A 16,101-nucleotide genomic window follows, 5' to 3' on the forward strand; every position below is an offset into this window, starting at 1 on the left:
TTTGTAAATATTTTTTTTAAAATAAATACATAAACAACAAAATCCATGTTTGGGAAGCCTAGTTGTAGGCCATAAATTGGTGGAAATTATGGGCCAAGAAATTGAGTGCTGGGCTACAAATGGGCCCGTTTGAAACTAGCAGTATACAATTGAGCATTTACTCCATACCGTAGTAGTGACGTCCCGCTGAGCTGGCGGCCGCCGCGCTCTGCTCCGGCGGCGAGCGGCGGCGCCATTGCTCGTCGCCCTCCTCCGTCCAGCTCCCCCCCCCCACAGCTTACTTTTGCTCGACCAGCTTCGTGATCCCGGGCGCAGATGATCCGCGCGGCCGGCCGCTGCAACCCCCATCGGATAAGAAGGCCGGCCGCGTCGACGACCCAACCGGAGACGACGGAATGGCGCCATCTGATACAGCGGCTGCTTCCCAGGCGAGCGAGCTCCGAATCTGGCCATTTCAGCCTCATCAGTCCCTCCCTCATCCTTCTAGGTGAGCCTTCAGTACCCTCTCGTGTGCATTGAGTAAATTTCACAATGGCAGAGTGTTTGGGGGGCATTGGTTTCACAGAATCCCCGATTTTGGCGTAATTATTTTGTTTTTTTCTTAGAGAAAACATGAATTACTTGTCATATTTTACTTTTAATGTTTAGTTGAATAGGGCTGATAAGCCAATTTCGAGTTCGTGGTAGGCATTGTGGAGCATAAACATGGGCGTACATGCCTCCTTAACACCACAACTAGGTACATGTTTTTTCCCCATATACGTTGCGTAATCCTTCAAATACAATAATATAGTTATAAGAGCTTCTCATGTCTAGCTTTTGTTAGATTATCCCTTTTGGATTAAAAAAAATGCATGGCCATTTTCTGTAGTTAAAGGGATAGATCCAGATATGCAATAAGAGCCAGATTCGTTCAGTCCAACTAATTTCATTTAACATATATATAGTGTTTCCATGTTCAATGAGAATGGTGTTGCGTGTAACTCTTTTCTGTTTCTATCCCTGTTTCATTTATTTCCTGAGGAACTTCTTGAACCAATGGGCCGATTTCTTGGGGAACTCTTCAACCCATCATTGTAATCCACGTAGTTTATCCCGAACTGAAGCGTGTAGCCGTCTGCCCACTCGAAGTTGTCAAGCAGAGACCACGCAAAGTACCCCCTCACGTTGGCTCCATCTCTGTAGGGGCATATGGAATAGTGCACTGTTAAACTAGCATCCTAAGTTGTCTACTGACAAGCTGAGTGTATGAATAGATGTTCAGACCTCATAGCACGTAGCAGTGACTGGAGATGCTTGTGATGGTATTCTACCCTGGTGTCATCGTTCAGGGATTCCTTGAGTGGCATGGTCTTATTATTGACTTCATCGACGCCTTGAGATGCACAAAGAATCAGTAAGGTCATTCACTCTTAGAAGAGGAGAATTCCTTTTTCTTACATAACTAGGAGGAAGGAGAATATTCAAGCCCTATGTGCACTGTTGGCTAGAATGGTAGATTGAAAAATAGAAAGAATCAATAGATGTGAAGTAGAATGGTTTGAACAGATGCTGAGAAATTGCATGACCTAGATGTATTTGAACATACCATTTTCAGTAATGTAGATGGTAGGATTTCCATAGTTCTCCTTAATATAAAGCAACAGTTCACGGAACCCTTGAGGGTAGATATGAAGCCAAGATGAAGCAGCCTACAAATATAGCGTTTAATCATGTCACCTGATCAATTGTTTTACTAATACTTTGTTCTGTGGATAACAAACATGTAGATCACCTGAGGACCGATGGGAGTTCCGTTTCGACTACCTGGCATAATTGGGCAAAGTTAGCATATAGTAGCATAAAAGCCCGCAAAATGCATTTATCCAAACGAAAAATCAAATATTCATGATGAGATGATGTGGAGCACCCCATGTTTGAACATGTAGGTATATATATATTTTGTCTTCACGCACAATAAAAGAGAGATTGAAAATGACTGGACTAATCATAGCCATTATATTCTCTTTAAGCACTCAGGCATGCAACTAAAGCAGGGGCACTCATGGAACTTAATCCACACTTTTTGAGCATAGGGAATTGACAATGCTGCAAAGGCGATGCTATGAGCTGACCAAATTCTGTCCTTTTTAGGATATATATGTTGTGTCGGGTACTTGCCATATATTTGTTTTTCATGGTTCAAATGTACAAAGTACACTGATCCATGTATATGTTGACTCACCAGTAATCCTAGCTTGGAAATCAGTATTGTAGCTGCTGTTAAGGCCATATGATGGAGGAACATCTTCGGCATAACTTGAAGAGTAGTAGTTAAGTCCAATGAAATCGAATGCACCCTTGACCATTTCAGATTGTTCCTTGGTGAACTCTGGCAAGCGATTTCCAACCAAATTTCTCATGTTTAGGGGGTAATCTCCTCTAATGAGGGGATCCATAAGCCTAGAAGGGATTTCATAGTTAGAATCCAGTCTCCTAATGATGAAATTTATGTGTAACAAAGAATTTACCATCCAAGCACAAAGTCTAGAACACGTTTTGCTGCGCTCTTGCTGGATTTGGATTGGGACAATGGAACATACCACTGAGAGTTCACAATTATTCCAATCTTCCCCTTTTGTAAGGCCTGCATTTAACAAGGATCTTTATTGTTCATTGTGTGATGTGTGATGGTATTAGTGCTGAACCAAATCCTTTTGACTGCTACTAAGCATTCAATGTGCATGCATGCTCAGGGCTTTTGTTGTTCCCTAAAACAATACCAACAACAAATGCATATGTATAACAATCATGTTCAAATTATAAGGCCTTGAACATACATTATGTAGTACACTGCAGAAGCTCTGAATATATCAATAGACTAGAATATTCATATCATCATATGTCTGTATATCGAATAGGAATCCATTTCATGATATGCAGGATATAAAATAGCGCTGCAGTTAATAACATAATTAGTTTGCCAAGTTACCTGCACAGGTAGCTATCATAATGCTTACTTGCAAATTTTATTTTATATCTTGGTTGATCTCAACTTCCTTGGACATTTGTGTTCATGTGTTGTTGGATACCTATATGTGTTTGCATTTGAAAATAACTTAATTGGCAATTTTCACTTTTTTTAGAATTTTAGTTTTCTTATCGACTCTAAGGGTTTTTCATTAAATTTTAGTATGTAAATAACAAAATAATATATCTCTAACCTAACCAACAGATCCAGACCGTATTAGGGCGCGCCAAGATTAAGGCATAATATTTCGTTTTTATACGAGAATTTCCAGGATTTCTTTTTTTTTTCCTCAACTTTTTAGGGCTTTGCATAATAAATAAGTTATTTCTGACCTATTTTAACCTCTGTTACTAGGGCACATTGAGATCAAGGGCCTTTTTTTGGCTTTAGTTGTTAGAATTCTAAGATTTCTCTGTTTCCTTTGAATCTTGTCCAAAAATATAAGCATTTCTAGCACTATTCATAGTACTACTTGTCCCATTAATCACTTCATATTCAAGATTCTTTCTATTTTATCCCCCACCTACTCTCTTACCCTTATTCATTCCTCATTATTAAGGATACTCTAGTCTTTTTTTCTCAACCTTAATCTCTGCTAAATAATCTAGAAATGACTATATTTGGGATGGAGGTAGTACAAGCTAATGTCTGTACAAACAAACTGTACCATCAGGGGCCAGCTGAAACAAAATGCCAAGCAATAAATAATTTTGGATTATTAAACTTAACTTCGTGGATCTTCGTTTTAAATTGTTATCACGGATGAACTGCGACTGCCTGATAGCTTCATCAGTGAACTGATATTTCTCTTTGTACAAACGAACAGTTTCTGCATGGGCAAGTAGTTGATGATGACATGCAATATAAGGCTCCCTTCTTGAATCTCCAACACTGCATTTTCCCATCTCCCAGGGGGAACACCGTCCTGGTGCATAGGTGCCAGATGCATAGCCCTTAGAGCAGAACATCCAAGGTTCATTGAAGGTGATCCAATATTTCACCCGGTCACCAAACTCTCTGAAGCAGATTTCAGCATACTCCTTATAATCATTTCTGCAATAGTTCTTCCCTGTCAATAACATTAGCACTTTTTCATGGAAAATAACATTAAGATGTTCTAGCTGAAAAGGCTATAGGAAGGTAGCACTAATATGGGTGGTGTCAATGTAAACTGATGTTAAATCCTGTCCAAAGCAAAACCTGACCCAACATCCCCTTTCACAGATCACAATAAACAATATTGACAAAGAAAATGGGAAGGGGCCCCCAAAATCTTTTGACGTTTAATTATTGGGTCTTTTGATTAATACTAGTAAACGTGCACGTGCAATGCACGTTTTTTCCATATATATTTAAATAATGGTAAAAACAGAAGGAAATACTACTTGCAAAATACACAAGATGCGTAAACAATGAATCCAGAAACATTGGAGAAGCATGTTTACCCACTGAATTGATGACGTTGACACTATTTTTTAAATGAGGTATGTAGCATAGTCCCTAGTATTTATGGAAAAAATATCATGCTGTTACCATTACACACATGTATCTTACTGACTTGTGAGTTCCCAATTTAACATTTTCAGATTTAACTAGCGATATATTTAAGCAGCAAAAGGTACTGATAAATTATTGACTTACATGATATTCAGGCTAAGAAATCCTTTATACTTATCTTCAAGTGCCTGAGGTGCATCATAATGGAAAAGGGTAACAAATGGTTGAACCCCTGCAAATGTATAAGATTATTTTGCATTTTGAAAAAGGAAATCTGGCGTAGCAAGGGATGGAGCTAATGGTTGTCACAAGTGGCATTAAGCCACTGAACTTGAATCTAAATAGTGAAGACTAGACATGCATACCTTTCAATAATAGCTCATTGATCAATTTGTTGTAGTAGTTGATGCCTTCTCTGTTGACTCCACCGCTCAGACTTCCATCTGCCATGACAATTAGATTTAACGCCTGGTGGGATCACCTTGTAGATTGAAAAAGATATGCAAAATGTTGCACTTAGAACAGAAAATAGAATATCTTCAGATAAGTTCTTTTTTATTAGGTGTATGACATTGCATTATATATATTGGTTTTGAAAGATAAGGATACACACTTGGAAGAATTCTTGACCATGAGATGGAGAACCTGTATGCATCCATTCCCATCTCTTTCATCATGCACACATCTTCCTGCAGTTTTTTGGTGGTCAGGCCCTCAGAATGCAAGTACTAATTTAGCCCATTTAGAAAAGCTTATAATTGAACTCTGAAGAGATTGTGGCAAACACTGGCAGGCAGTATGTTTAATAGAGAAACTAACACAAACATGCAGTTTATATTTAAGCTCCTTACAAAAAGTCCTCTAAAAACGGCATGGACAACTACCCGGAAATGCTAATTGCTTATACAGAGATGGTAGGTGTCATCAGCCACATCCCCGTTGCTTTTGTCAGCAATTTTATCTGCCAAATTAGGAAATTGTCAATCCAAAATTATGCCTCATTGCCTATTCTTTCTTGTCATTTGCAGTTAAACAGTGCCTGGATACTGATGCGTGAAGGTGTCCCAGATGCTCGGTCCTCTGCCCCCTTCCGCTGCGCCACCCTCATACTGCATCATGCGTGAAGCAACGACCAATTCTTCAGGTTACAGGCCCGAAACAGATCACTTAGTGACGAGAAACGGTTAATTCACTACTGAATGCTTATTGGATTTGGATTAGGCCTACAATTCCTAGCTACACCGAAATCCGAGAACCATTTTAAGAGTAATTTGAACATTACTCAGTACCATCATTTGCCGGCTACCTACATCTTTGAAGTACAGAAGCTGCACGGTTTATCTTTTAAACAATTTTACGGTCTTAAGAAGGTATCAGGAGTTACCAAATTTTCAGTGTAAAATTTTGATATCTGTTGGTACCTAGATATCAGGAGGTATTAAATTTTACACTAAAAACCTCTCAGTACCTACTCAAGTACTGTAAAATTGCTCTTATCTTTTTCATGTGTTACATGCATAGTCTGCTCCAACTTGTCTTTTGAAAATAGCAGCCTGTTCCAACTGATGTTCTTGCAAGAATCTAGCTTAGGCGGCACTTCTATGACTCTCATCAAAGCGTTCTTGATTTCTTGTAGGAAAAATAAGGTGGAAGCCTGACCTGATAGGACGAAGAGGATGTCCCGAAGATGAAGTCCTTGGGGAAGCTTCTCCGGCTGATCGGCGGCAGCTCGCCGGCGTCGACGCTGGCGACAGCCAGGAGGAGGAGGAGAAGACGACCACCGGACACCACCACCGCCCCAGGAAACGCCATCTGAAGTGTGACCCTGCAACAGAGAGAGTGATGGATATCTGAAGACAAGCGGCTCAACATAGCGTCCCCATAAATAGCGACTTGCATTGGCATCTTGTTGGATTTGTGTGGACTACCATACCATGAGGACTACTCACCAAGCAATGCAATATTGCTGATAGCGATGGATTTTTGTATATCTGTATCTCGCTTGGCACGAAAATATCATTTGTATGTTGCATCATCTGGTCGGTTGCGTGTACAGTTAGCAGTCCCTTACATCCTCCTCCATGAACCTATGGCACTACCTGAACACCTGCCCCACGGCTTATCTTGTAGATAGCTAGTCCCCATGTTTTCACTTATATTCATGTATATAAACAAAAATTTAATTTTTAATACAGTTGATTTTGTTATGTTTTCATCATAGTTTATTTTTCATCATTTACTTTTAGACTGCTTTGAACACATGTATAAAAATTTACCCATAAATTATTTTCTAATTATTAATAAACCTTTTCGTTTGTGTTTAATTTTAGCGAAACAGTAAGGTTGGCTGTGGTCCTTTTCTACCGGCAACTTGTTCATATTCAGTTACAGCAGTTGTGCATCTCCACCAGATACTCCCACGGGCTTGGATATTCCCTCAGGCTTTTTTTAAAAAAATTTGGTATGGATAACTTTTGACTCTTTATTTAACCATTTATCTTATTTATTATGCAAATATGTCTATAGAAATTGCCAACATCTACGTGCTCTAACCATCATCCGATTCTCTAAACACATATATAAGTCGGTTATCTTATCACCTGCTGTAAAAAATAGCTTTCGTACCACTGACATATACCTAAAATGACATTCCAGTAAAAATAATTTTGAAATAGTGAATTGCACTTTAGACTGGTTGAAGTTTTACTCTGGATCGCCTTTATGTCTTTTCTCTTAGGACTAGATAATAACATATTTTTGCATTTTGGACCAACCGGTTTATCATTTCTAGTCATGTTTAGCCCCTTCCATAACAAAGATATAGTTTGTGTACGGATAAGTGAGTTCAGCGGCATGCCGGAGCCCATATGCTCGAGATCATTAATATGTTCAAAAAAGATTCTAGGTGGTCCAAATTACAATAAAAGTTCTAAAAAACCCACCTAGTCCAAGTAAAGAGAAAAAAATAAGCAAAGGATGGCCCAACGTATAATCAACAGAAATTGGTCCAAACTACCGTTCACTCGTTTTGAAATTAAGTTATCCTCAAGATAGCGCCCGTATGTAATGGCGGCAGCTGCCGTGATTTAGAATTAGCTTAATCCGCATAGGAAAATGAAGTCTCCGGTTTGGTGATTTGGCATGTGGGCGGTACAACTTTTGGGCTTTGTTGGGCCAGATTGCCCGGCCCGCAAGGATGAGATGGGAATTCCGACAGGAATAAATTCATATGAGATCCCTTAACTTGTCAACGAATCTGATTTTCGTCCTCTAGCAAAAAAAACAAATACAACGGGTCTCTCAACTATCAAAACCGATGCAAAATAAGTCCCAAGACGGTTTGGTCAACGGTTTTCAGCTGATACGGTGCCTACGTGGCTAATTTGACTCGGTCTTAATTTGACATGGCAGATGAAGCAAAATTTAACAATTAAAAAATTAAAAAATGTGGGGCAATGATGGCTAGGAGGAAGAGATGAGGCGACGCCGACTCACCCTGGAGATAGAGAGAAGTGTGGGGTTCCACTATTTTGTCTAACTGATATGTGGCGCCCAAATTTTTACAGTTTGCTTTCAGTGCCACATCATTGCCATGTAGAATGAGAACCAAATCAAATCAACCAGGTAGACGACACATCAGCAAAAACCGCCATCTAAACACATAGGGATCTCGTGCCCACTGGTTTTAACAGTTGAGGCACATGTTATATCTGCTATTACGGTTCATGAATGAAAATCAAACTTGTTGTCAAGTTAAGTGGCCTCAAATGAATTTATTCCTTACGGTAATACTTGATAATGTAGATTAAATAATTAAATGAATATTTACGTTTTGGACAAGAAGATTGTTTCTCTTTTTGCACAATTAAATAAAATATATTGTTTCTAGCCACTCCGCTTTGCCACATTAATATTTGGTTCTTGTTTGTTTTTAATTTTCCTATCAGTGTAATGAAAAAAACTGAGCACCAACTGTTACCGGCGGGATATACGGCCAGCACAAAACACAGCTGGCAAGAAAAAACTCAAAACAATACATCAACGTCAAGATTAATTGACGCCGGCCAGTATGCTATCTTGGGTGATTATTCCTGTATTCCAGATGGAGACATATGGAATAATGCACTGTTAACTGCAAAATGCATTATTCCTTCACGTTTGGTCCATCCCTGTGAAGGCATATGAAATAATGTACATCTTTTCTTAGAAAAAAAAAAGGGAAGAAACATCGCCGCATTGGGGGGCAAAATTATTCTTAAAAAAATCAATTAGTAAAACAATGTTTTTTATTTTTGAGAAATACTACCTTCATTCCAAAATATAATGTTGTTTAGTATATAGAGTAAGAAAATATCAAAAAATTTATTTTAGTCACTTTAGTGATCAATTATTGAATTTTGAATTAATTAAAATCTCTTTCTAATTAAGCATCTGATTGATTGATCCTAGAATAATTAAAATGATTGAAATCATGAGAATCAATGCATGAATGATTATATTGTGGTACATAACTTGATTACTTGAATCCTATAAATACTTATATTTTAGAATGAGTGGAGTAGCTGACAGAAGGTGCACATATACCCTTTGTTAAGCTATGGGTAGAAATTCAAAATATAGATAGATGTACAAACATGAAATTTAATAAGAGATAGAATTATTATTTCAGCTGAATCACTTTTCCATCTCTTGTACCAAACTCATGCACCATATTATTCATATACACTCTTAGCTATTCAATGAGAAATACACATGCTTTGCTTTTCATCACTTCTGGAGGAACTTCTTGAACCAATGGGCAGACTTTTTGGGGTATCTCTTCGCTCCGTCCTTGTAATCCACATAGTTTATCCCAAACCGAACTGTGTAGCCGTTCGCCCACTCGAAGTTATCAAGCAGCGACCATGCAAAGTATGCCTTCACGTTTGCTCCAGCCCTGTGAAAAAATTCATATGGATAATGCATATTGTCAAATTAACAATCAATTCGATCACGTGTTCTCAGGATAATTGTATCACCGTAATTTAATCTAATGAGCTCTGTAAAGCTTCCACAATCTTAAAAAAGATTGAAGAACTCTGCTGAAAAAAAAATGAGTGTATGGTGGAAGATGTCCAGACCTTATAGCAGTTAGCAGAGAAAGAAGGTGCCTGTTGTAGTAATCTATCCTGGCGTCATCCTGCAAGGCTTCCTGCAGTGTCAAGGTCTTATTGTCGAATTCATCAACACCTGAAGAGGCACACACACAGAGAAAAAGCAGTAAGATTCATTAACTTTTACAAAGGAGAATATCTATTTCATTCTTCAAGTATTTAGGGGAGGAAAAAAAATACTTGAGAGCCATATGTGCATTATTGACTTGATTGCAAAATTAAAAGGTGTTGAGTAGTAAACCTATCGGCTAGAGCTTACCATTTTCAGTGATGTAGACGGTAGGATTGCCATAATTCTCCTTAACATAAAGTAGCAAATCATGGAACCCTTTAGGGTAGACGTAAAGCCAAGGTGAAGCAGCCTACATATATGTCATTTACAAAACATAAGAAATTTTGGAGTTTTTTATACGAATTAAAGAGAAGGTGAAATTAAATATGAGATAGTTGTGATTGGTTTAGATGAGCATACGTAGAGAAATTTAACTAGAGATAGTTGTGATTGGTTGATAAAAAAGTACATAGAAAAATAGCCATATTTATATTTGTTTTAGAAAAAATGAATGTTAGAAATAACCTATATTTTAGGACAGATAAAGTAATTTATTTTATGTGGAGGAGATAGCTTGGAGTTACCTGCTGCCCTATGGGAACGCCATTCCGTACACCTGCCACAATCAGGATAGGTTAGAATAAATCGACCCATCTGAAATTAATAGTTGTATGCGAAAGGTATGAAATGATAGCTGGCCAAATGTTTGTCAGAAAAGGATATTAGTAGTGTGAATTTGAAACATAATTATAAAATCCATTGCCGCTGTTGACTCACCGGTAAGATTAGCTCCAGAATCAGTAGTGTAGCTTTTGTTAAGGCCATTTGATGCAGGAAGGTTATCAGCGTAGTTTGCAGTGTAGTAGTTAAGCCCAATAAAATCAAATGAACCCTTGACCAACTCAGACTCTTCTTTGGTGAACTGTGGCAAGCGATCCCCAACCAATCCTCTCATGTTTAGTGGGTAATCGCCATTAATGAGGGGATCCATAAACCTACAAGGCAAAATTCATTGTTAGATTTCTTCCATGTTTTAACAAATTCAACGATGAAAATTGCTTTCGTGTATGAAAAGAGGATTATTTACCATCCAAGCATGAAATCTATGGCACGCTTTGCAGCAGCGTCGTTGGATTTGGAGCGGGAGTAGGGAACAAACCAGTGTGAGACCAGAGTTATTCCAATCTTACCCTTTTGTGAGGCCTGCATTTGGGCAATTGAATTACGTTCAAGCTCGATGCTGTGTGAAATCTGAACTCTACTCCTTTTGATTTGGCAAGCAGAATGGTATTCTAGATGTTATGCTTTCTTTTCCTTCTTGCAACCAGATGTTTTCTTATTCCCTAGGGCTGTAATTAACTAGTAAGACGTATCCACATTAACTAGTAAGACGTATCCACAACAGAAACTTTTATATCGTTGAGGAGATATCAAAAGATATATTTTTAGTGTAGGAGGTTACAAGAGGTACTAAAAATTTACACTGAAAATTATGATTCCCCCTAGTACATCTTAAGGACCACAACTTAACTCTTTCTACAAAAATCATATTCAAATTCAGGTACTCAATTTATAAGGTTTAAAATTTGAGCAATTTTATATTCCTTGAGAAAATATCATGAGGTACAACTTTTTTCTATGTAAATTTTGGTACCTCTTGATACTTTAGGTGCTATAAGGTACCAAATTTTACACTAAAATTTTAGTACCTCTTAATACCTACTCAAGAACTGTAAAATTGCTCTTAAAATTTATTACTAAATTTATAAGTACCGTAAAATCACCCTTTCTGAAAGTAACAGCACATTAGTCCATTAACATGTCTATTGATCTGATAGGAATCCTCCAGTTCATGATATGCTGTATTTAAAACAGCTAGCTGAAGCTTCTAAAGTAATTTGCTAATGGCTGTACTAACAAATTCTACCGCCAGGACCAAACTGGAACTAAATATCAGGCAGAAACAAAAAACATTTTGGATTACCAGAATCAAATTTGCATATCTTCCGATTTAAATCGCTGTCATGGATGAACTGCAAGTGACAAAGGGATTCATTCAGTGACCTGATATTTCTCTTTGTACAGCCGAACGCTTTCTGCATGAGCGAGGAGTTGGTGGTGGCATGCGGTGTAGGGCTCCGTTCCTGAATCTCCAACGCTGCATTTTCCCATCTCCCAGGGCGAACACCTGCCTGGCGCAAACACGCCAGCTGCATAGCCATTGGAGCAGAATGTCCAGGGCTCGTTGAAGGTGATCCAGTGTTTCACTCTGTCACCAAACTCCTTGAAGCAGACTTCAGCGTAGTCCCTGTAGTCATTTCTGCAACAGTTTTGTTTTTTTTCACGATCAGTAAATTTTCTTTAAAAAAAAAAGATATGTTGGTTGGAGCCAGTACAAATGTGTTGGTCAATGGTGATGTACTCCTATAATTGAGAGCCAGGGTCTTTTATTTCACCTTGAATGGTGTAACACCTATAGGATAACACTATAGAATCCCAGCAAAAAAAAACACTATAGAATATGTGTGAAATTTTGTATTTTTTCAACTAGCAATAAATTAAAGGAGTTTGAGGGTTTGTCCTCACACCTTTTTATTTTTCATATTAGAACTTATCGTCCTTGTGCTTAACAGCAGATGCCGGAGATGTAAACCATTTTCATTGTCTTGAAAAATTAAATAATATTCGCCAGAAAACAGCAACAGGAACTTGAAAAACTATCGCAATTGAAATAGGAGTAATGGGTAGTTTAATTGGTATGCGTAATCATGATGTTGACAGCATTGTCAACTGAAGGATTAATTTCACCCTCCTATCTTACTGAATTTCCATTTCAAACATTCAAGGTTTCTATAAGTGAATATTCAAACAGAAAAGTTTAATGAAGAATTGCTGAACCTACATAATATTAGGGCTAAGAAATCCGTTATATCTGTCTTCCAACGCCTGAGGTGAATCCCAGTGGAAAAGGGTAACATATGGTTGCACCCCTGCAAATGTACAAGGTCATTTGCATCTTGAACAAAATAAAAAAAATTGTTCAGAGTGGCACTAGTTCTGAACTTGGAACTAAACACTAAAGACCCCAACATGCATGCCTTTCAATAATAGCTCATTGATCAAATTGTTGTAGTAGTTGATGCCTTCTCTGTTGACTCCACCGCTCAGGCTTCCATCTGACATGACAGCGAGTTTTTGATGCTAAGTGTTAGGTGCCATACTTCCATCAACTTGGGGTGTGAAAGTGAAAGAGATGCAGAATCTTGTACGACTTTCAGAACGAAAAACAGAGCAGCTTCAGACAAAAGTCAGGGCTGTCTGTTGATAGCTCTGTGACAGTGCATATCAGATCTGAAATATACGACCGTGTCTTCAATAAATGGTCTGAAAGATATGGGCACTCACTTGGAAGGATTCTTGTCCATGAGATGGAGAACCTGTATGCGTCCATTCCCATGTCCTTCATGAGACGCACATCTTCCTGCATTATTTTTTATTTTTTGCAAGTCCCTCTGGATAAGTGTGCTACTAAATTGTTTTCCTAAAAAAGTTTAGAATAAAATTTGAAGAGATTGTGATAGGGGATATCTCCTAGCTGTTAAAAAACAATTTTATCATTCCTGAGAAGGTATTAGGAGGTATTATTGTTTTATGTATAATTTGGTAACTCATGGTACATGTTTAAGGATGGAAAAAATGCTTGCGGTAAAATTAACAGATCAACCAAACACGGCTTGGGGTATACCTTTTAATTACCGTCCTTACGAAAAAAATCAATTTAAAGAGTGTTTTTACTAGCTGAAAATGTTACTGCCAATACCTTGTACAGATGGTAGGAATCATCAGCCACATCCCCGTTACTTCCGTCAGCGATCTTATCTGGCAAGTTAGAGAATTGTCAATCCAAAATGATGCTGTTCTTGTCTGTGTTTTTTTCTTGTCATTCACATCAATCATGTGTTTTCTCCACTGCCCTTTTACACCGTTCTATACATTACATTATCCCAGGAACGACAAGATTATCAGCAGGTCGTTTCGTAAAACTGCGTGCAGGAAATAGTGTGCGGACGGAAAGCAAAGCAATTGGAGAAGATGGTGACTGCTTGAAACTAACCGTATTGGATTACTTGGTCAAGCTACTCACTGAAATATAATAGGAAGAACCAAATCTTGCTCATAACAAAGATTGGACTATTAGCAAAACAATAGTATAGTTGTATAAAGAATCCACCATATCTAGAGAATAATTTAGTAATGCAAACACATTTTTATATTCATAGCAATGATACCACCTCCATACTAAAATATAATTGTTTTAGAATAATATGAAGTCAAACATTTCAAATTTTAACTATTAATAAAAAGATAAAAAAATCAATCATGTAAGAATGATATTACCATATTATCATTAAGCAAATTATCATCATATACAATTTATTTTTGTTTGAAATAATTTATTTTATAAATATTATTAATCAAAGCAGTACCTCGAAACCAAGTTAAGACTTAAAAATAATTATATTTTAAAATGAAGGGAGTAACCCGTTTTCTTGTATGCACCTTCTAAACTTTTCTCCTGCATCGTTGAAGCGGGTGGGGTTGCTAAACAGGGTCGATTTTATTCTTGTCGAGTTGTCGTGACATATATATACATTATCACCCTCCTATTTCTGCTTATATTTATGTTTATAAACCAAAATTTAAATTTTCAATAGAGTTGATTTTAGAGTTTTCTATTATAAAAAATTTTAGCTTTGGCTTTTAAACCACTAAGAACATATATATATATATAAAAGTTTTATTAATAAATTATTTTTTATTTGTAAATATGTTGTTTCGTTTACTCCTTTTAAAAGCCAATTTATGAGCCCCTACACCCACTTGAACTTGATAATGTGATAAACACAAATCTGCACTGATGTTTATCATGACAAACAGAGACGTAATTAACATGCCTGGGTGCTGATGTGTGAACGTGTCCCAGATGCTTGGTCCTCTGCCACCCTCCGTTGCGCCACCCTCATACTGCATGTCAAGAACGCCTCAGCTCTTCAGATTACAGACCAACACAAAACACATGTCGCAGTGTGGCAGGTGAAATTGCCAAAACGGTTCATTCCTTGATGCCAATTTGAGCATCAATCGGACCGTAAAAATCAGAATAGCTATGAATCGACTCACGAGTAATTTAGATTCAGTTCTAATTTAACCAAACAAATTTAAGTTTTATTATAAGCTAGTCCTAAATTATCTATGGATCAATCGCTACTCATCCTTAGTACAAACATTTTTTTCTGTGGAGAATTTGAACGGCCTACTCTTAATTTGCTCTTTTTCTTTCATGTATTAACAATGCTCTTGGAGAAGTGAGTTTTGCCGTTTTTGTAGCAGGTAATAAGCTTTTTCTTTGGTGTTACTCCGTTTGGGATGAAAGGGGAGTGGAAGCTTAACCTGATACGCCGCCGACGCCGTCCCGAAGATGAACCCCTCGGGGAAGCTTCTCCGGCTGATCGCCGGCTCGCCGGAGCCATTGCCGGCGCCGGAGGCGACGACGGTTAGGAGGAGGAGCGTGAGGAGGAGGCCACTGAGCACCACCCCTGCCCGTGCAGTCGCCATGGCCGGGAAGTGTGACCCGGATACGGACACACAGCAAAGAGAGAGAGAAATGGATGCTTGTAGCTCAACGTAGCACCCCACATATATATAGGCTCGTGCTCGGTAAAAATGAGCATTACTTCATTCGGTAATACGGAGTATTTAATTAGTTACATGTTTATTTTTTCGCTTTTACTTACCTTCGTAGATCACAATTTATTTTTTTATCTTAGATTTAGACTTGATTTGGGCTTTTTTAAATGCAGATTCTTAATTTTTAGTCGTTGCTTTTAGATCGCCAAAAGCACATATATAATTTTTTTATTTATAAATTATTTTTTTATAAACATGTTATTTCATTTTTTTCTGTTGAGAAGTCAAATGGTGACCACCTTGGTGGAGGGAGTAGTATTGCTTTTCCGTTGTTACAGTGAGGCTCGCGCAGCCAACGGCGACAATTAGACGCAGCGTCCATCATGATTTTGCGTATCATTTGAAAAGAATGGAATGTGCGAATTTTCAATGGAAGCGTCACCGGAGGCTGAACTAGCCCTTGCAATAATGGAGGAAATCGTCATGGGAGTTTTCATTAAGTTCGTAAAAGTATTAAGAAGGTGTATCACATTACTGTAATTTGGTACAATAACTTTGTTATCAGATCTATAAGGGGTGAATGTTTAGTCATATTTGCACACAAAAAGTAATTTGTGAATACAAATTTTATATATGTTTTTTTAATGGTCTAAACGCAAAGACCGAAAAATAAACCATGATATAAAAATCCTAAACTCAAG

General features: G+C 37.8%; 1 protein-coding gene, 1 long non-coding RNA gene and 1 pseudogene across 2 annotated transcripts; 1 reads left to right on the top strand and 2 right to left on the bottom strand.

The window, feature by feature from the left end:
* The first annotated feature begins 335 nt into the window (after nt 1-335).
* Nucleotides 336-6,495, top strand: LOC121054252. The gene is made up of 3 exons (XR_005811676.1): nt 336-487; nt 5,536-5,651; nt 6,144-6,495. It is a non-coding gene; the product is annotated as an uncharacterized LOC121054252 (long non-coding RNA).
* On the bottom strand, nt 1,012-6,406 carry LOC102705814 (annotated as a pseudogene).
* Nucleotides 6,496-9,023: 2,528 nt separating the features above from the next.
* Nucleotides 9,024-15,370, bottom strand: LOC102720788 (beta-glucosidase 12-like). The gene is made up of 13 exons (XM_006652342.3): nt 15,164-15,370; nt 14,668-14,737; nt 13,533-13,591; nt 13,118-13,193; nt 12,811-12,888; nt 12,615-12,702; nt 11,777-12,032; nt 10,800-10,915; nt 10,490-10,707; nt 10,297-10,328; nt 9,920-10,022; nt 9,628-9,736; nt 9,024-9,443 (listed from the first exon to the last, which is right to left on the bottom strand). Exons 1-13 carry the CDS (start codon nt 15,326-15,328, stop codon nt 9,275-9,277), a joined length of 1,539 nt encoding a protein of 512 aa, XP_006652405.1. The 5' UTR covers nt 15,329-15,370; the 3' UTR covers nt 9,024-9,274.
* Nucleotides 15,371-16,101: the final 731 nt, after the last annotated feature.

This window comes from Oryza brachyantha, chromosome 4, assembly GCF_000231095.2.
Source record: "Oryza brachyantha chromosome 4, ObraRS2, whole genome shotgun sequence".
Taxonomy (NCBI): domain Eukaryota; kingdom Viridiplantae; phylum Streptophyta; class Magnoliopsida; order Poales; family Poaceae; genus Oryza; species Oryza brachyantha.

Coding starts and splice junctions, on each gene's coding strand:
- LOC102720788 (XM_006652342.3), bottom strand. CDS start 15,328: ATGGCGACTGCACGGGCAGGGGTGGTGCTCAGTGGCCTCCTCCTCACG. Junction 13,194..13,532: donor ATTCCTACCATCTGTACAAG/GTATTGGCAGTA, acceptor AAAATAATGCAG/GAAGATGTGCGTCTCATGAA. Junction 12,033..12,614: donor TTTCTTAGCCCTAATATTAT/GTAGGTTCAGCA, acceptor AAACTGTTGCAG/AAATGACTACAGGGACTACG.